Source organism: Cervus elaphus, chromosome 22, assembly GCF_910594005.1.
Source record: "Cervus elaphus chromosome 22, mCerEla1.1, whole genome shotgun sequence".
Taxonomy (NCBI): domain Eukaryota; kingdom Metazoa; phylum Chordata; class Mammalia; order Artiodactyla; family Cervidae; genus Cervus; species Cervus elaphus.
Window position 1 is genome coordinate 57,999,514 of NC_057836.1, and position 22,247 is coordinate 58,021,760.

General features: G+C 37.9%; 1 protein-coding gene across 1 annotated transcript in view; it reads right to left on the reverse strand.

Annotated features, from left to right (window-relative positions):
- The window catches only part of CFAP54 (cilia and flagella associated protein 54), a 294,432-nt gene that overhangs the window by 198,635 nt on the left and 73,550 nt on the right, over positions 1 to 22,247 (reverse strand). Inside the window, exons 21-26 of the mRNA XM_043881586.1 lie at positions 22,132 to 22,224; positions 21,680 to 21,865; positions 11,880 to 12,016; positions 10,581 to 10,728; positions 8,826 to 8,981; positions 4,560 to 4,682 (exon numbers count right to left, since the gene is read on the reverse strand). Of these exons, the coding sequence (XP_043737521.1) occupies positions 4,560 to 4,682; positions 8,826 to 8,981; positions 10,581 to 10,728; positions 11,880 to 12,016; positions 21,680 to 21,865; positions 22,132 to 22,224 (843 nt within the window). The remainder of the gene's footprint in view (positions 1 to 4,559; positions 4,683 to 8,825; positions 8,982 to 10,580; positions 10,729 to 11,879; positions 12,017 to 21,679; positions 21,866 to 22,131; positions 22,225 to 22,247) is intronic.

Here is a 22,247-nt window from a genome sequence, read left to right on the forward strand (position 1 = left end):
CCATAAGGATAACAGCTGATCTATGCATAGAAACTCTTCAGGCCAGAAGAGAATGGCAGGACATACTTAAAGTAATGAAAGAGAATAACCTACAACCTAGATTACTGTACCCAGCAAGGATCTCATTCAGATATGAAGGAGAATTCAAAAGCTTTACAGACAAGCAAAAACTGAAAGAATTCAGCACCACCAAACCAGCTCTTCAACAAATGCTAAAGGATCTTCTCTAGACAGGAAACACAGAAAGGTTGTATAAATGCGAACCCAAAACAACAAAGTAAATGGCAACAGGACCATACCTATCAATAATTACCTTAAATGTAAATGGGTTGAATGCCCCAACCAAAAGACAAAGACTGGCTGAATGGATACAAAAACAAGACCCCTGTATATGCTGTCTACAAGAGACCCACCTCAAAACAAGAGGCACATACAGACTGAAAGTGAAGGGCTGGAAAAAAATATTTCATGCAAACAGAGACCAAAAGAAAGTAGGAGTTGCAATACTCATATCAGATAAAATAGACTTTCAAATAAAGGCTGTGAAAAGAGACAAAGAAGGACACTACATAATGATCAAAGGATCAATCCAAGAAGAAGATATAACAATTATAAATATATATGCACCCAACATAGGAGCACCGCAATATGTACGGCAAATGCTAACAAGTATGAAAGGGGAAATTAACAATAACACAATAATAGTGGGAGACTTTAATACCCCACTCACACCTATGGATAGATCAACTAAACAGAAAATTAACAAGGAAACACAAACTTTAAATGACACAACAGACCAGCTAGACCTAATTGATATCTATAGGACATTTCACCCCAAAACAATCAATTTCACCTTTTTCTCAAGTGCACAAGGAAGCTTCTCCAGAATAGATCACATTCTGGGCCATAAATCTAACCTTGGTAAATTCAAAAAAAATGAAATCATTCCAGTCATCTTTTCTGACCACAATGCAGTAAGATTAGATCTCAATTACAGGAAAAAATCTATTAAAAATTCAAACATATGGAGGCTAAATAACATGCTTCTGAATAGCCAACAAATCATAGAAGAAATCAAAAAAGAAATCAAAACATGCATAGAAATGAATGAAAATAAAAACACAACAACCCAAAACCTATGGGACACTGTAAAAGCAGTGCTAAGGGGAAGGTTCATAGCATTACAGGCTTACCTCAAGAAACAAGCAAAAAAGTCAAATAAATAACCTAACTCTACACCTAAAGCAACTAGAGAAGGAAGAAAGGAAGAACCCCAGGGTTAGTAGAAGGAAAGAAATCTTAAAAATTAAGGCAGAAATAAATGCAATAGAAACTAAAGAGACCATAGCAAAAATCAACAAAGCTAAAAGCTCGTTTTTTGAAAAAATAAACAAAATTGACAAACAGTTAACAAGACTCATTAAGAAACAAAGGGAGAAGAACCAAATCAACAAAATTAGAAATGAAAATGGAGAGATCACAACAGACAACACTGAAATACAAAGGATCATAAGAGACTACTACCAGCAGCTCTATGCCAATAAAATGGACAACTTGGAAAAAATGGACAAATTCTTAGAACAGTATAACTTTCCAAAACTGAGCCAGGAAGAAACAGAAGATCTTCACAGACCCATTACAAGCACAGAAATTGAAACAGTAATCAGAAATCTTCCAGCAAACAAAAGCCCAGGACCAGATGGATTCACAGCTGAATTCTACCAAAAATTTAGAGAAGAGCTAACACCTACCTTACTTAAACTCTTCCAGAAAATTGCAGAAGAAGGTAAACTTCCAAACTCATTCTATGAGGCCACCATCACCCTAATTCCAAAACTAGACAAAGATGCCACAAAAAAAGAAAACTACAGGCCAATATCACTGATGAACATAGATGCAAAAATCCTTAACAAAATTCTAGCAAACAGAATCCAACAACATATTAAAACGATCATACATCATGACCAAGTGGGCTTTATCCCAGGAATGCAAGGATTCTTTAATATCCACAAATCAATCAATGTAATACACCACATTAACAAATTGAAAGATAAAAACCATAGGATTATCTCAATAGATGCAGAAAAAAGCCTCTGACAAAATTCAACATCCATTTATGATAAAAACTCTCCAGAATGCAGGAATAGAAGGAACAAACCTCAACATAATAAAAGCTATATATGACAAACCCACAGCAAACATTATCTTCAATGGTGGAAAATTGAAAGCATTTCCCCTAAAATCAGGAACAAGACAAGGGTGCCCACTCTCACCACTACTATTCAACAGAGTTTTGGAAGTTTTGGCCACAGCAATCAGAGCAGAAAAAGAAATAAAAGGAATCCAGATAGGAAAAGAAGAAGTGAAACTCTTACTGTTTGCAGATGACATGATCCTCTACATAGAAAACCCTAAAGACTCTACCAGAAAATTACTAGAGCTAATCAATGAATATAGTAAAGTTGCAGGATATAAAATTAACACACAGAAATCCCTTGCATTCCTATACACTAACAATGAGAAAACAGAAAGAGAAATTAAGGAAACAATACCATTCACCATTGCAACAAAAAGAATAAAATACTTAGGAGTATATCCACCTAAAGAAACAAAAGACCTATACATAGAAAACTTTAAAACACTGATGAAAGAAATCAAAGAGGACACAAATAGATGGAGAAATATACCGTGTTCATGGATTGGAAGAATCAATATTGTGAAATTGAGTATACTACCCAAAGCAATCTATAGATTCAATGCAATCCCTATCAAGCTACCAACAGTATTCTTCACAGAACTAGAACAGATAATTTCACAATTTGTATGGAAATACAAAAAAACTCGAATAGCCAAAGCAATCTTGAGAAAGAAGAATGGAACTGGAGGAATCAACCTGCCTGACTTCAGGCTCTACTACAAAGCCACAGTCATCAAGACAGTATGGTACTGGCACAAAGACAGAAATATAGACCAATGGAACAGAATAGAAAGCCCAGAGATAAATCCACGAACCTATGGACACCTTATCTTCGACAAAGGAGGCAAGGATATACAATGGAAAAAAGACAACCTTTTTAACAAGTGGTGCTGGGAAAACTGGTCAACCACTTGTAAAAGAATGAAACTAGAACACTTTCTAACACCATACACAAAAATAAACTCAAAATGGATTAAAGATCTAAATGTAAGACCAGAAACTATAAAACTCCTAGAGGAGAACATAGGTAAAACACTCTCCGACATAAATCACAGCAAGATCCTCTATGACCCACCTCCCAGAATATTGGAAATAAAAGCAAAAATAAACAAATGGGACCTAATGAAACTTAAAAGCTTTTGCACAACAAAGGAAACTATAAGCAAGGTGAAAAGAAAGCCTTCAGAATGGGAGAAAATAATAGTAAATGAAGAAACAGACAAAGGTTTAATCTCAAAAATATACAAGCAACTCCTACAGCTTAATTCCAGAAAAATAAATGACCCAATCAAAAAATGGGCCAAAGATCTAAACAGACATTTCTCCAAAGAAGACATACAGGTGGCTAACAAACACATGAAAAGATGCTCAACATCACTCATTATCAGAGAAATGCAAATCAAAACCTCAATGAGGTACCATTACACACCAGTCAGAATGGCTGCTATCCAAAAGTCTACAAGCAATAAATGCTGGAGAGGGTGTGGAGAAAAGGGAGCCCTCTTACACTATTGGTGGGAATGCAAACTAGTACAGCCGCTATGGAGAACAGTGTGGAGATTCCTTAAAAAACTGGAAATAGAACTGCCATATGACCCAGCAATCCATTCCTGGGCATACACACTGAGGAAACCAGATCTGAAAGAGACACGTGCACCCCAATGTTCATCACAGCACTGTTTATAATAGCCAGGACATGGAAGCAACCTAGATGCCCATCAGCAGACGAATGGATAAGGAAGCTGTGGTACATATACACCATGGAATACTACTCAGCCATTAAAAAGAATTCATTTGAATCAGTTCTAATGAGATGGATGAAACTGGAGCCCATTATACAGAGTGAAGTAAGCCAGAAAGATAAACACCAATACAATATACTAATGCATATATATGGAATTTAGAAAGATGGTAATGATAACCCTATATGCAAAACAGAAAAAGAGACACAGATGTATAGAACAGACTTTTGGACTCTATGGGAGAAGGCGACGGTGGGATGATCTGAGAGAACAGCATCAAAACTTGTATATTATCAAGTGTCAAACAGATCGCCAGTCCAGGTTGGATGCATGAGACAAGTGCTCAGGGCTGGTGCACTGGGATGACCCAGAGGGATGGGATGGGAGGGAGGTGGGAGGGGAGCTCAGGATGGGGAACACATGTAAATCCATGGCTGATTCATGTCAGTGTATGGCAAAAACCACTATAATATTGTAAAGTAATTAGCCTCCAACTAATAAAAATAAATGGAAAAATAAATAAATATGTATTCTAATCACTGTGATTAAAAGTAGTGTAACTTTCTAAATCATTAGAGCTCCTAAGTCTTATGACACTAGCTAAAGGATGAGGTAGATACCTTTGTTATGTAGAAGATACAGCAAGCTATCATATGCTGTACACTTTCAAAGCTCGCAAGATGTTTCTTTGACTGGATGACATTTGGTAGTCCTTGCAAAACCACCACACACTTTATCAAGATCTGAAAAATAGAAACACATATGTTTTTTGTTGAAAATATCTTTACTCATTAAAAAAACACCCTATTTAAATCATGCAAGTTTAAGCCATCACATTTTATTGTTGTTTATAATTATGGACCAATTGCTCATCTTGTGCAAAGAAGTGTACCCTGAGATAAAATTGATAAATTCAATGTTCAGATGAGTCCTTCATCTAAAGTAACTTGAAATCTAGTGGAGAGGATAAAATAAATACAAAAATAGATAAAACAAAGCCCATACTGATAAGTACCACAAAAGATACAGGTAAAATGTTACATGTGTACAAGAAACTAAACATCACATTCAGGCTTAGGAGAACCTTGAAAAAAACTTACAGAGAAGGACTATGTACCATATTAAATATACAGCAATATGGGTACTTGGTATAAGAGCTTCCTTTAAAATAAAACCAAGCACTCATATCCCAGGAAATCAATTAATATTGGCACTTACTTCCTTAATTACTCTCCATATCATGTGATCCTGAATTTGATCCAGAGCTAGACAATTAAGTTTAGCTTTCAATATTGCCACACACTTCTGAGCAATATTGCTATCAGAAAAGCAGATTTAGATTGCATCAATCTATTCATCATTTAGATTATCCCAAAGGACAAATTAATATATGGAGGTTGGTCCTTTGTGGGCACATTAATTGCTTCAAGGCATCAATCTAACATTATTACTGTTGTCACAGAACACTTATGAATTCTTTTCAATGCAGCTTTAATTCCTCCCTTCCACCGTCACCATCGCCCAACCTACTGTTCCATATCCCCGAATCAAGTTAACCACCTAGCAGTTCTGTAGTTTTCTCTGGGCTCATGTAATCCTATGTGTGTATGTATGTGTGTGTCTGTGTGTGTGTGTGTGTATTCCAGTATTCTTGCCTGGAGAATTCCATGGACAGAGGAACCTGGTGGGCTAGAGTCCATGAGGTTGCAAAGAGTCAGACATGACTGAGCGACTAACACTTTCACTTCACTTTCACATGCACTTTCACTTTCACACACAGTGAGAAGTTAATGTTATTTTACAAAGTGAAATTAAGCACACTTTCTGAACTATGCATTTCCCCTTCAGGCATGTTGTGTGAAAAATCCCTCCAAGTCTACAGCTATATATTTAATTCATCATTTCTAATGGTTGCATAACATTATTTACTGTAAACCAATCACAATTTTGCAACCGTTTCCAGAGCCTTCCTGTTGCAGTTTTAATGTTGATGTTTAACAGTCTGGCAGTTCTGGCCATCCTTCAATTACTGCATGTCCTCTTTGTCTCCAACTTTTTTGCCTTCACTAAGAAAGCTACAATAAACATCCTTACCCAGGGAATTTCCTGGCAGTCCAGTGGGTTCAATCCCTGGTTGGGGAACTAAGATCTCACAAGCAACATGGCATGGCCAAAAAAAAAGAAAAACCACAACAAAAACTACCTTCCTACATATGCAGTTGCCAAAATGAGCAGCAAGTGATGTGCCAGCTTTGAGATGATACCCAGGGAGGGTGAGGTACCATCCTCCAGGACACAGTAGATCCTCTAAATTATGTGGTATTGTGTCCCCATTATGTGGTACTGTGTCCCCAGTAGGTAGAACAGATGGAAGCAATGGGTGGAACTAGGGGTGATTTTAATCTACGGGATAAATCATTAAGAAAGGAATTGCTGGGCTGTGTTAATGCAGTTTTTAATTTACTAAAATCTTATTCCACGAGATAAATTACTAGCAGAGGAATTGCTATGTTAGGCATATTTGTTTTTAGTTTTACTTATATTCAGTTTAATTAAAATTAGGTTTGCATTACCAAATTCTAAAGACTATAACAGTTCACATTTCTCCCATTGATGAATGAGAATACCTTTGCCCCACATCCTCACCAGAAATAGGAGTTACAGATCTTTTCAATTCTGCTAGTGGTATATTGTTGATTTAATGGGCATTTCTATGGATATTCAGAATCTGAGCATCTTTTCCTATGTTTTTTGGCCACTTGGATTTGCTCTCCTATAAACTTCACATTATTATCCCACGCCAATTATTTATTCAGTTGTTGAAAGACTTTTTGTTATATATAGTTACCCTCATTAGTGTTAGATACCTTTCCCAAATCCATAAATTGCCTACTATCTTTGTTATGGCTCTTTTTGCCAGACATAGGTTGCCATTTAAATACAGTCAAATATTTCTTATATCTAAGAGTTCTATTTTGCTTAGAGTTCCTCAACACTGACTACATGGAATCTCTTGGGATTATTTTTTTCCAAAAGTTTTTGCTTTCTTTTACATTTAAGCCTTTAATATATCTGGACTGTTTACATATGGTACAAAGTAGGGGTCAAATTCTACTTTCTTTCAGAGGAATATCCAGATGTTTCACCACCATTTACTAAAAATATCCATCATCTTCCCACTGAATTGGAAAGCCAATTCCATCATACATTACATTCTTCTACAGTGAGGCCTATTTCTGGCATCTCTCCCTTGTTCCATTCATCTTTTCCTGCTCTAAACTATACAATTTAATTTAAAAACTCCTTTCCTAAGTCTTTCCCTCATAGCTATAATCCACTTTCTGAGTTAAATGCATCCTGAATCAGTAGGATCCCAGAGGATAACAGGGGACTACTCTCAACTCAACCAATGAAGCACCAATTGCAGGCATTGTTCCATTGTGGTATCTTTGCTGGAGCACTTAAAAGGGAGTTTTGGTGAGAATGAATAAAAGGAGTATATGTATGGCTGAGTCCCTTTGCTATCCACCTGAAATTATCACAACATTGTTAATTGGCTATACTCCAGTATAAAATAAAAAGTTCTTTTTTAAAAAAGGAGTGGGGGTGCCTTGAGGTGGCTAATGTTGCCTTTTTTATCTTATTGGACAGAAATAATATCCTATGGGGAAGAAGTATCAGAAGAAGCTCCAATTCACACCAGGCAGATAAGAACATGCATTTAGAGTCTTGACCTAGGGCAATGATAACGCTTCCATTCTCTGACCTAATATTTTATGAAAGGACCTTAACTTTGTGGACATGTCTCAAAACAAAACACTGGACCACTACATCAATAAATCATGTTAACTGAACCTAATAAACAAGAAATGGCAAGTATGTTGAAGATGTGAGATGCCTGCCCTCCAGAGGATAGAAATAAACCCTGAGAAGAGTCAGGGGCCTGACACATTAATGAAATGTCTGGGACGTGCTGAGACATGCCCCCGCTCCAAAGTAGGTCTGACATCTCTAATCTCTCACCTCTAAGAAGAAAGGATGATGATTTAAGAAGCAGACTGCCATGTCGTGGAGAAGGGCATGTGGCAGCACAGTGGTGGTCAGCCTTTCAGAACTAAGGGACTCATCACATGGCTGCAAGGGAATGAATCTCTCAACAACCAATGAATTTGGAAGAAAACCCCAAGCCTTAGATGAGATCACAGCTCTGGTCAACACCTTGATTTTAGCCTGATCCTGAGCTAAAATTCTGACCACAGCTCTGACCACAGCTCTGGTCAACACCTGATGAGATCCTGAGCCAAAGATCCAGATAACCTGTATTCAGCCTTCTGACCTCCAGAAACTATGAGATAGTGAATGGGTGTTGTTTTAAGCCATTGAGTGTTGGTGATTTGTTAGGAAACACATACAACTAATACAATCCCTTCAGGCAAGTTTTATCAACCTTTTTTTCCAAAAATTCCAATTTCACCACAGAGACATCAAGTTTTTTTTTTCTGGTTATCCACCAATTTTTTTTCCCCTCAGTGATGGCTTTAACAGTATGCCTTGAATAAATATTGCTGTTTCTAACATTACAAGACCATACAAATTGAAATGATTTTTAAAAAAAACCTAGAAAAGTACGTTACCCATATTTAAATATGGACAGCAACAGGGCTGAATGTTTTCAGGGAAACACATTTTAAATTCTCATTTATGTTTTCCCAGACATATAATTTAAATTATTAAAATTTCTTTCAGTTAACTCACGAAATGTCATAATACTGGTTCTTGACCTATCTGTACTTTCTAAGAGACATGTTGTATTTTCTTTTCCAAAATGCAGTGTTGACTTGCCTTTGTAAAAAAATACCCTTATGGGGAGGGGGTGAAACCCTTACCTGTACAACAGGTACCAAAACAATATTGTGATAAATGATAGGAGCAAGGAGGCCGTAACACTGAGTCACAGCCTGAAGGGCATAACTGGAATCATTTAGGTAGTTGCTCAGTTCCAATGCCACCAATACTCTCTCACATTCAATTAGTCTAGCAATCTGTAAAGAAACAGGCATTGTTACTCAAGCTGAACACAGGTACTTAACTTGTGTGTCTCTAATGAGGGGAAAGGGTAAGAAATGTGATCCTTGTAACTAAACAATAACATGAATGTTGATATAAAGAAAAACCTAAATTCAGGAACAACTCTAACTCCCCAGTAATGCTATTGATACATACGAATGACACGATCTTAGAATTAAACCTAAATTTTTTTTATGAATTACAATCAAATACCACTAGTAACAGAAAAGGCACCAATCTTTTTCGATTGGTAAGATAAAATCTTGGCTATATTTTAGGAGGAAAACTCTAGCTTTTTCAAAAACATAACTATAACAAATAATAATTAAAACACAGTATTGCTGTAATATGGCCTCCACTTGATTAATAGTCTATTTCTCTTCTGGATTTGTGAGAAAATGGTAAATTTTTTGTAGACCAACCTATCTTCTATTATACTTCTGCTACTTAAAGCAAAATGTAAAGTTAGGCTTTTTGTGATTAAACATCACTTAAGAAGAGTAAGAATCCTATCTTACTCCTTTCTCTTTCCTGGGGAGAGATTTCATTCAAAGAAAACAATATGAGGGGCAACCAGAAATTTCTATACAGCAAATTGTTATTAGAATGGTAGTCCAGCATTCTGGAATTGATGAAAAAAAAAAAAAGAAGCTGAATGCAGCTTAGTAGGAACAGGTCATTGGCTATGAATGCTTGGGCTCTACAAGATTGTGAACTTGTCTTGGGCAGAGAGTCATGTTTGTTTGTTTGTTTTACTTTCATACCCAGAGAAATTGGCACAGTCTCATTGAACAAGTTATTGGCTAATTAATTAATGAATAAGTGGATGGGTAGAAAAAAGCAACTGTAAAAGAAAAACTAAAATTACAAAAGTCTCCATATATCTAAAGTAAATAAAGAAGGAAGGGAGAAAAAGAAAAGTGAACCTCAATTTAGATTGAAAAAAAAATTATGTAGGATTGTTACTAAAAGCAAGAGCATTGTAAGGCTGTAGGTGTAATAGAGCAAAATATATAAGTACCTTGAGAACATATCAATAGTAAAGAAGTTAAATTCCTGCCTCTGCACAGGATGCACTATTATAGTTTTAAAAAATGTACCAGATGGATATGTACCAGCATGAAAGTATGTCCAAGATAAATTATAAAAAATATTCAAAAAGCAAGTTACAGAACAGTGAGTCGATCATGACTCCATTTTTGTAAATAATAATAGCATATTTGTCTATGCATATTTTTAAAAATGGGAGAAATCACATGAAAACAAGAATGTAGTATTCTTAGGGATAATAGGATTCTAATGGGTTTCACTTTATACATTATACATTTTGAATATTTGAATTTTTACTACTTTTATACAGGAATATATATATATAAATAGAAAAGAAGGGGGGGGACCATGAGCCTAGGCCTGTGAAATCTACAAACAATATCAAATAAACCAGCATAATCATACAAAGGTCTCTCAGTCCATTCACAAGCGAGGATATACAATCCTCACAGCTCATAAACTTGAAACATCAAGAAACAAATCAAGAGAAATCAACGCATTTGTAATTATTTTAATTCACTTACTTGTTGAGAAGGGAAAATCTCATTGCCTTTAATATTATCACAGAAAAAATTTTCTTCTTTAATTTTAATGTCACTTGTTACAAAAATATTTCTAAGAAAAAGATATAAGAGAATTGAAGAACTCTCTGCCAAAATATCTGAATGTAATCTGCAAAAAGAAGTAAATGATGTTACAGGTATAAGGTGATTTAGTATGTGAGTTCAATTTTGTAGCTTGATTTGTTATACCAACACAATTATCCCAAGATAGCAGCAAAAGTCAGAGGAGGAAATGGCAACCCACTCCAGTATTCTTGCCTAGAGAAGCCTGTGGACAGAGGGGCCTGGTGGGCTGCTGTCCATTGGGTCACACAGACTCGGACACGACTGAGCGACTTAGCAGCAGCAGTAGAAGTACGTAACATAGTAACTCTTGTACAGCTGTTTAAATTGAAATTAAAGACTATTCTTAACAAGTTCATAACTAAGAAAATTAAGCTGTGGACATATATCATGGATATATAAAACATAAACCATTGGCAAAATTTTCTGATTCTAAAATATATAGCTCTTTTCTATCAATATAATGGAAATCATTATAGATACTTAGAAGTTTGGAAAATAGGCCCAATATTTCAATCAATAAACTTTCTGAAAGTGAGGGTTATTTATAGCAAAATCAGCGATGGATGAAGAGAAGTAGAGACAGTTTTGGGCTTCACTGGTGGCTCAGATGGTAAAGAACCTGCCTGCCAATGCAGGAGATGTAAGAGATGTGGACTTGATCCCTGGGTGGGGAAGATCCCCAGGAGAAGGGAATGGCTACCCACTCCAGTATTCTTGCCTGGTGAATCCCAAGGACAGAGGAGCCTGGTGGGCTACAGTCCATGGGGTCGCAAAGAGTCGGACACAACTGAGCAATTAACACACTGCCCCTCCAATTGTCCCAAATCTGCCCCTGAAGTGTGAAAGTGTTAGTCACTCAGTCATGTCTGACTATAGCCCGCCAGGCTCCTCAGTCCATGGAATTCTCCAGGCAAGAATACTGAAGTGGTTAGCCATTCCCTACTCCAGGAGATCTTCCCAATCCAGGGATCAAACTCGGGTCCCCCGCAGTACAGGCAGATTCTTCACCATCTGAGACATCTTGGGTTCTAAGAAGGACCCAAACCTTCAGAATATCTATGCTTTACTTGTTGGAAGTAGTTTTACATATACCATCTCAACATGAACTTGAAAATAAATTAACTCCAGGCTTCACAGCCAACACCTGTCTTTTCAATAAGCAAATTAATATTCTAAAAGAACATTTCTAATTACCTTCTCTGTGTAATAGTCATTATATTGCTTAAACAAATAATGGATTGGTCACCCTGAGGTGGTGAAGCAACAAAATAATCCCAGACTGGCGAGAAAACTTTCTTAGCCACATCATAGTTACCAGTCTGATAGGCGACCTGCAACAAAAAGCACATTCTTTTAGGCATTACTTGAGTTTGGGGAGTGTACACTTTCAACAAGAATTCTGACAAGGCCCAATCCCACTCTAACTCCCTGCAGTTGTTCACACTGGCTGTCCTGCTCTACAGGGCCACGGCAAGGGAGAAACACATTTTGAAATCTCTTTCATTTCTAAATTGCATGGAAATTTGAAACTCTGTAAGGATGTTTCAAATTCTCATAAGCAAAACAAAGATCACATCTGAGCCAAATTAATTTCATTTCCATCTATCTCGGCAGTGCACTCCATTTATTACAGACACTGTTATAATGAACAATCTGTTCCAAGAGAAACAATCAGATTTCCCAAACCCAAAATATGAAATATACTTCATTCTTCTCTGGTTCTGACTGACGCTTTCAGAACTTTTTTTGCAACAAAGGCTTCAGAGCCGAAAAGAGTGAGGAATGAAACACCATAATGTGTTTTAAGTTTCACACATTCACCATTTGGCGAAATAACTGATTTCACTGAAATAACTAATTTCACTGAAAAAACCTAGAAGCTTGCAAGAAAAAATCATCAGCTTAACCTATATCTTTTGGGATATATTTCTTTAACTATATCTCTAAAAATTCAAATATGTATAATGACATGAAATCACACCACATGAGTTACATGCTGCTTCAAATTCTCAGTGGAAGCAGGTAGGGTATTAAGTATGAATAAATTCATTAAGTATGTAAATGACATGTTGCTAGACTATACTCCACACAAGGAATAGCTTACAGGGCTAGAACTTTTAAAATCTGCCAAGTCAATACTCATAATCAACCAACCAGTAAACTTCTTTGAAGTTTCTACTTGGTGCTAAGCACTGTAAATCTAGATTCTTCAAAGCTTAAAACAATTTCATACTCCATGAAACTAATCAAGTTACAGTGGTAAAACACATGAAATTACAGAAAAATTACAAATTATCACGTCATAATTGTGGAGACTTAAAAAAGGAGAAATGAAGACTTCAAGAAGGAATCAGGGCTTGATGTAAACCCTAAGGCAGGGATAAGGTTCAAATGGGCACAGTTTAGATGGAACCTGAAAAAGGTCCTGTGAGGGAAGTTGCCACGGGGCATTTGAGACTGGAAAGACAGGTCAGAATCTGAAGAAAAGCAGGGCTTCCCTCGTGGCTCAGCTGGTAAAGGATCCGCTTGCAATGCGGGAGACCTGGCTTTGACCCTGGGCTGGGAAGGTCTCCTGGAGAAGGGACCAGTTGCCCACTCCAGTGTTCTGGCCTGGAGGATTCCATGGACTGTACAGCCCTTGGGGTCGCAGAGTCGGACACAACTGAGCGACTCACACTCACCCAGGCAGTATTGTGGGCGTCCCTGGTGGCTTAGCTGGTAAAGAATCTGCCTGCAATGAGGCGGACCTGGATTCAATCACTGGGTTGGGAAGACCCCCCGCAGGAGAACATGGCAACCCACTCCAGTATTCTTGCCAGAAGAAACGATGGACAAAGGAGCCTGGCGGGCTGCAGCCCGTTGGCATCGCAGAGGGTCCACACGACCGGAGCATCGAAGTGCAGCACAGGCAGTGTGACTGCACAGGTAAAGTGGGACAGCGTTTCAGAAAGTCTTGCAGATCAGATGTGTGTGTGTGCGTGTTTGCTCAGTCGTGTCCAAATCTTCGCGACTCCATGGACTGTACATGCACACCAGGCACCTCTTTCCATGAAATTTCCCAGGCAAGAATACTGGAGTGGGTTGCCATTTCCTTCTCCAAGCAATCTTCCTGACCCAGGGGTTGAACCCCCATCTCCTGCATTGGGGGGCAGATTCTTTACCACCGAGCCAAAGCCCTGAAAATCAGATGGAAGTATTTAAAGATATCAGGTCCTGGACCAAGCATTTCACATGCATTACTGCATTGATTCTTCATTACAGCTCTGTGAAGTGAGCTCTATGAGTGTCCTTGTTTTTCAGATAAGGAAACTGGGGTATTGACAAGTAGAATAATTTGTACAGAGCCAAATATGCAGTAAAAAATAAATAAAATGAAAAAGTAGAATCAAGACTTAGTGTGATAGATGAGGTCCCTTCTCTGGGCCACACTGGGCAAATGAAAAAGTTGGACTAAGTGGTCATTAAAACACCATTATAATTCTGAGATTCACCATGGAAAATGATAACAGATGATGTGTAAGGGAGTTGGTGAAACTATAACTGAATGTTCTTTCCTTTTAAAATAGAGCCTTTTAAAAATAGTTATTTCTGAGTCACTTTGCTGTACCGCAGAAAATTGGCACAACACTAAATCAACTATATTTCACTTTTTTAAAAAAGGGTGAAAACATAAAAATAACTATTTGCTCAGTCAGTGGATGTTGCAAAACAAGAAAAATGCTACGATAATATTAAAGGTTTATAAGTTCATGAGTCTGTGTGAGTTAACAGAGGAGAGTTTGATATTCACAGGTTCATAGATGGTTAAGTAGTAGGCATGTGCAGAACAGACCTTAGAGGGGGTGAGGTTACAATGAGAAAGAAGCGCTAAAGGAGGGACTTCCCTGGTGATCCAATGGCTAAGACTCCACAGTCCCAATGCCGGGGGCCTAGGTTCGACCCCTAGTCAGGGAACTAGATCTGAAAATGTGTACGTGGGTTTTTCCATAAGATGCTATGGAACAAACATTTTGGCCAACCCAATACATTCCTTTCCAGCACCCTGGCAAGCTCCTCCTCTTCTGCTCAGTCTCATGATACCGGCATGCCCCAGGGCTCAGCCTTCTGACCTCTCCTCTCCTCAGCACCCATGTCCTTGCTACTGTTACCCAGCCCCACGGCTGTAGTTGTCACATGACTACTCTCGACTCCCTCTGCTGCCCAGACCTCTCTCCCAAACTCCAGATTCACATGTCTGACTACTCAACAATTCTCTCTGAATATCTAATAACATCTGACCTTAACATGCCCCCAGCTGAATTTCTGATTTTTCTCTGCACTACCCACAGCCATCCCCAACTCAGCTGTGGTCCAAGTCTGTCCTTCTAGTCAGTTGGCTAAACACCTTCAAGGCATCTCCTATTTTTCTCTAACCATTGTTTCCAACAGGAATTCTTGTTAACTCCTCCTTCAAAATATATCCAGAATCTGGCCACTTCTCATCACATCAACTACTACACCTGGCCAAGCCACTCCCACCTCTGACTGGACAACAGCAGTAGGTATTCAATAGCTCCCTCTGCTCCTACACTCACGCCTTATGGTGTGTGCGTGACACGGTAGCCAGGGTGAGCCTCTGAGACAGAAGTCACGTTATGTTGTCCTGTCACATCAGACTCTCTCCAGTGGCCGTCCAAGTCACTCACAGTGAAAGCCTTACTTGCTACAATGGCCTGGAATTCTCATCACGATCTACTTCCCCCCATCTGCTCACCTTTCACCTCCCTGAGCAATCCTTTGGGCCCCTCTGCTCCAGTCATCCTGGCCTCTTTGCTCTTTATGTTATACCAAGTACAGTTTTGGAATCCTTTAGGCCCTTCTTCTAGCGCCTTCTGTGGGATCTTTCTCCAGAGCTGCTCCCTCACCTCCTTCAAATGTCTGTTCACATCTCATCCTCCAGATGACACTTTCTCTGTTCAGCTTACTTAACACTGTAACACTGTAATTTACCTTCCTTTATCCCACTTCACATTTCCAGTTCCTCTGACTGTACTCTACACCATCTTTCCACAGGACTTGCCTTCTAACATACTATTAATAGGCAATCTATTTCTTTACTATGTTGTCTATCACCTACCTCCTACCTGGCATTTTGCTCACTTCACTTAGAACAGTGGTTCTCAAGCTATGGTCCCTGAACCATCAGCATCTGCCTCACCTATGACCTTGTTAAACATGCAGACGTTACAGGTCCTATCCCACACCACGTGAACCATATACTCTGTCGGTGGGGGGCAGCAACCTCTTTAGGCCAGCACTCCAGATCTTTCTGATTCAGGCCCAAGTTTTAGAATCACTAGCCTAGAGCAATGCCGGACACAGAGTAAGCACTCAATAATAATGTGTTACATGAACTTAAAATTCCCCTTTTCCTGATAATTTCCCTCTCTGTACAGAAGAGAACATCCAGGAGGTGTGCTATAAAATAACACAATTGACTGGCCCAGGGTGAGTGCCTGACGCAAGCTGGGTCCACAGCAAAGCACGATGGACCCCATACACACACACACACAGTCGGCTTCAGGTATTAAGGCTGAAGACATTACGTGCACCACAAGGATCTGAGAGAAAGTTTATTATTCACACAAGGGACTCCCTGGGAGAGTCCCATGGGCAGGCACAGGCAGACCCAGGTTATCCTGGGCAGAGCAGAAGGAATAGGCTGGGCTTTGTTAGTGGCTGGACTGGGCACAGCTCCTGCCAGCTGGGACATTTAAATATCCTGCAGGCACCAAAGGAGAAGGTGAAGTCAGAGACCTCCGTAGTAGCCTGCTCAGATGTGGGGCCAAAGGAACAAAGAAGGGTGAGATTTAAAAATAAGTCAGTGGCTAAACATTAAAAATGAGATCAGACTCTTTCTTACATTGGGTGAACCGATGCAGGTCTCTTTTCCAGAAATTTGGAATCGAGATTAGGACATAGCTAACCAGTCCAAGAATATGGCTGTAACTGAGGAATATACACAAACACTCAAGGGGCTGCCATATTCCCTCCAGAGATGGAAAGGAAAACCAATATTTAAAGAGAGAAAAAGAAAGCAAGTGTATAGAGAGTATCAGAGGTATGAGGCTTACAGCTGCCTGAACTTTGCAGCCTTCCCAGGGCCTGGCTGCATTTCCCCAAGGGAGGCTTTCTTGCAATCGGGGTCTTAACTGAAACCATAAGTCAAAATCAACTACAACGAGGGTTACTGTTGTGGGATGAGACTTATTTTAAAAAATGCTTTTTTTTTCTAGAATCCCATTCACTGGCAGAAAACAAACATTGGATTTTTGTTTGTTCAAAGAGGGAAAAAAAGAGTTGAAACTTCTTATAAACTTTAAAAATGGGGATGACTACCTTTTACCTGGTAGCTCTATACTTTTTAATGGTCATAGACAAAAGGCAAACCTCTATTAATAACAGGGTTTCAATGAATTCATATATGAACTGGAAAAAATGTACAAATTTCAGTTTCCTGCCACCATTGTGATTCCTGACCCAACATCAAACTCTACTGCTCCCACAGATCATGACGACCTGTGGAGGGCACCAACTAGGAAGAGAATAGATGGGAGAGATGTGAGCTCTGGATGAACTTGGCACATGTTAGATGGTGAACCTGGACAGAGCCGTTGAAAGGCACAAGCTGGTTCAAATGGCAGGCTTGCCATCTACCAACAGAGTCCAGTTCAGTTCAGGTGCTCAGCCCTGTCCAACTCTCTGTGACCCCATGGACCGCAGCACGCCAGGCCTCCTTGTTCATCACCAACTCCCGGAGTCCACCCAAACCCATGTCCATTGAGTCGGTGATGCCATCCAACCATCTCATCCTCTGTTGTCCCCTTCTCCTCCTGCCCTCAATCTTTCCCAGCATCAGAGTCTTTTCCAATGAGTCAGCTCTTCGCATCAGGTGGCTAAAGTATTGCAGTAACCTTGGGTAAATTACTTAACCTCCCTAAGATACTCTTTTTGGAATAAAATGAGATAGGCAGAGGAAGGGTTAAATTCATCTGTTTCCTGAACTTGAAAGTAATAATACCACCTCTATCTTTAGAGTTGCTGTAATCAATGGAATAATGAATGTTAAAATGTCTGTCAGGCAACAGTTTTTCAATAAATGATATTCCTCACTTTCTCATCTCAACAAGTCATAGTGCCCACTTGCTATTTGATTTAGTAGTTCAATAATCCAGCAGTATGTGGCATTTGGTCGTGTATCCGTTTTACAGATAGGGAAATTAAGACCAAGCAATTTGCCTAAAATCCTACAATCTTGCTCACAGATTTCTAATTGTCTATATTTTATATCACATTATCTAGTCATTCCCAACTTAAAAGGGAATAATAAAAAGAAATGAGGCTATAAAGGGAATGAAATTGGAAAATAAATGTAGACAATATATAATTCATAAAGGTTCCTCAAAAAATTTTCCAGATAGCCTAAATTATTATAGTTTCCTACAGTAAGAGAAAAATCTAGTAAAGATTCACCTGACTTTATAAACTTTTTATTTATAAAATAATGTTTAATAAAAAGTATAACCAAAAACTCTAAGCCAAGTTATTCATAAACATTTAGCAAAGTAACTCCATATTTTACTATAAAATATTTGTGATAATATTTTTTAAAGAACAGAATTAGCTTGAAACTAAAAACTAGCCACTCATAAAAAACAGCAGCTTTTCATCACAGTTCCAAAAGAAAGGTACATTTTCCTGCTAAAATTGAAAAACTTAAACTCAAATTTTAAATGGAGGAAATTTTGCTTATCCAACTTGACATTATGAGAGAGAATGCTCTCAGACTGTCATAAATGAACTACAGTACTGCAAATACAGCATCAGTAAAGAAACACAGGCCATTACTTTATGACACTTCTCATTATCCTAGCAGGATAGCTAGGACTTCGTTTTATTAACTTTCAATGAAAGTTATGCCAAATGAAGCCCAAGAGTCAAACCACTCCCTGGAGAAAAATTAGACCTTGATGAAATATTCGGTGCCTTACTTTGAAATAACTCCATCACTGCAAATTAGGAAATATATTAGATTCCAAAGAAATCAAAACATCAGAAAACCATGAGCCCAAATGACATGCTAAACCAATGCTAGACAAATCCTAGCAATTCTCTCAATTAAATTTTCTTTGAAAAATATGATAATATAAAATTCCAGTTAGACTTTAGCCTATAATACTAATCAACTATTAAGAGGAAAAATAGCACAATAGAAATGGGATAAAATTTAGAAGAGCCAACAATAAACTTAAAATTATATGCTTGAGACTTGGGTCAATGAGTCATTTTTTTCTAGAATCCCATTCACTGGTAACATGTTTTAAGTCAGGCAATTATTTCAGAAAAAATGTCAATTCACAAGTATATCCAGAACTAAGAACCACAATAATATTCATTAAATGCCTACTGTGGGGTAAGTGCTATGGTTAAATGTTTGACATGCATAATTCCATTTAATACTCATAACAGTTCTGGGAGGTAACTACTATTATTATTCCACTTCATAGATGAGGGTTAATTAATTAATATCACACAGCTAATGTGAGGATCTGCATCTTAAACTCAGGTCTGTCTCTATGCACCCAGAAAATTCACTTCTATAAACTGATCCTAAGAAAACAATCATAGATGCAGTGAAAGATGCTCAATGTCCCCAATTATTACAGAAATACAAATCAAAACTACAATGAGGTATCATCTCACATGGGTCAGAATGGCCATCATCTAAAGTCTATCAACAATAAACGCTGGAGAGGGTGTGAATAAAGAGGGAACCTTCCTACACTGTTGATAGGAATGTAAATTGGTACAGCCACTATGGGAACTGGATGGAAGTTCCTTAAAAAACTAAAAATAGAACTAGTTTATGATCCAACAACCCTACTCCTGGGCATATATGTGGAGAAAAGTATAATTTGAAAAGATTCATGGACCCCAGTGTTCACTGCAGCACTATTTATAATAGCTAAGACATGGGAACAACCCAAGTGCCCAACAACAGATGATTGATTTAAGATGTGAGGTACACACACACACACATGCAAATAGAATATTACTCAGCCATAAAGAAGAATAAAATATTGCCATTTGCTGCAACATGGATGGACCTAGAGAATATTATAGTAAGTAAAGCAAGTCAGGACGAGAAAGACAAATACCATGTATCACTTACATGTAGAATCTAAAATACAATGCAAATGAACTTATCTACAAAACAGAAACAGACCCACAGAGATTGAGAACAAACTTATGGCTACCATAGGAGGAAAGGGATAAATCAGGTGTGTGGGATTAACAGCTATGAACTACTTTACAGAAAATAAACAATCATCAAGTATTAATATTTACTGTATAGCACAAGGAACTATATTCAATATCTTAAAATAACTTACAGTGGAAAGTAATCTGAAAAAATACATATATATATATATATATAAAACAATCATGTTGTTGTACACCTGAAACTAACACAATATTGTAAAACAACTGATATATATTTTTTATTGAAGAATAATTATTTATAATGTTATGTTAGATTCTGGTGTATAGCAATGTGATTCAGTTGTATAGACACATATTCTTTTTCATAATCTTTTCCATTATGGTTTATTACACAATACTGAACACAGTTCCCTGTGCTACACAGTAGGACCTTACTGTTTCACTATTTTACATACAGCAGTCTATACCTGTTAATCCCAAACTCTTAACTTATCCTTCCTCCACTCCCTTTCCCCTTAGGTAACCATAAGTTTGCTTTCCATGTCTGTGAGTCTCTACTTTTGTTTCACAAACAAGTTCACTTATGTCATGTTTTAGATTCCACATATAAGTGACATCATATGGTATTTGTCTTTCTCTGTCTGACTTACTTCACTTAAGTATGATTATCTCTGGGTCCATCCATGTTGCTGCAAACGGCATTATTTCATTCTTTTTTTGTGACTGAGTAGTATTCCAGTGTGTATGTGTGTATATGTGTATACACACACACATATATATATTACATTGTGACATTTTTAAGATGCAATACCATACAAATGTTAAAAATTATGTTTTGAAACAATACTTAATGGAATGGAAAAAAGTCAATTATGTAGTAAATAACAATCAGATGTAAAATAATATGTACACTATGACTAAAATTATATATTATACATAAATTCACACACATGTATATGTGCATTTGTATACATACAGGATTCCTAAGTGGTTCAGTGGTAAAGAATCCTCCTGCCAATGCAGGAGACGTGTGTTTGAACCCTGGGTGGGGAAGATCCCCTGGAGATGGAAATGGCAACCCACACCAGTATTCTAGCCTGCGAAATCCCATGGACAGAGGAGCCTGGTGAGCTACAGTCCATGGTGTTGCAAAAGAGTTGGACACAACTTAGCAACTAAACAACAATGTATACATATGCATGCAAAGAAAAGGATATATCTGGATCAGGGCTTCTCAGCCATGACACTACTGACACTTTGGACCAGATAACACTTTGTTGAGGGAAGGAAATGCTGCCCTTTGCATTGTAGCATGCTTATCAGCATCCCCGGCCTCTACCTTCCAAATGTCAGTAGCACTCCTCTAGATGGTGACCACCAAAAATGTCTCCAGACATTGACATATGTCCCCTGGGGGCCCAGACTGCTTCAGGTTAAGAACTGCTGCTCTGGTTGACAGGAAAACAGGCAACATTTATTTCCAAAATTCTAAAATCAGTATGTGTTGCACTTAAATATTATTTAATACAAGAAAAAAAATGTTATTATATACAGCAAACTCATGAGTGAGAGAAATAATGATTTATATTTTAGGAGACTAAACTGTGGTCAAGGAAAATATGTATTACAGGAGCTTCAGAATATCGCTGTGACTGTTTTTTCATCAGAAATTACTTAGCAACTGGTTAACAGAACAAAAAATAGAGGAAAAAATTAGGAGAAATCTCATCTACCTGCGTCAATAACATCCGAGTAGTAACAGCAGAAAGAGGTGGATAAATCAGAATTGGTTTAGTTGTCTCGCCAATAGCATCACCAATCAGCTTTCCACTAGAACAGTAAGCCGCAACTGCAAAGACGTATTTTTCATTGGTTTCTAAACCTTTCACCTCAAAAACGCTTTTGCCATCCGCTGGTATCTATTAACAAAAACATATTTCAAGTTACACATGGAAAATTAAAGTAAGGGTTTTTTTAATATAATTAAGTGATCTTTATAGGTTTAAAAAAAAAAAAACCTTTCCATTTACTCTAAGATTTTAGTTATGACTCAAGCTGAAATCAAGAGAATTTCACTGAAATAGTGATTACATAAAGGAAAAAAAACCAGCAACACTCAGTTGTAATTAATGAAACTTTTTGGTAAGATTTCCTGACATTCAAATGTTTTTTCAGTTCAACATACCGCTTCTCCTGAGTTTGGGAGATGATTATCATTTAGTCTTACTTTTCCATAGCTTCCTTCCGCTTTGCGACCCAAAATGCAGTACCAGCAGACCTGCCAAGGAGAGAGATGAGCCT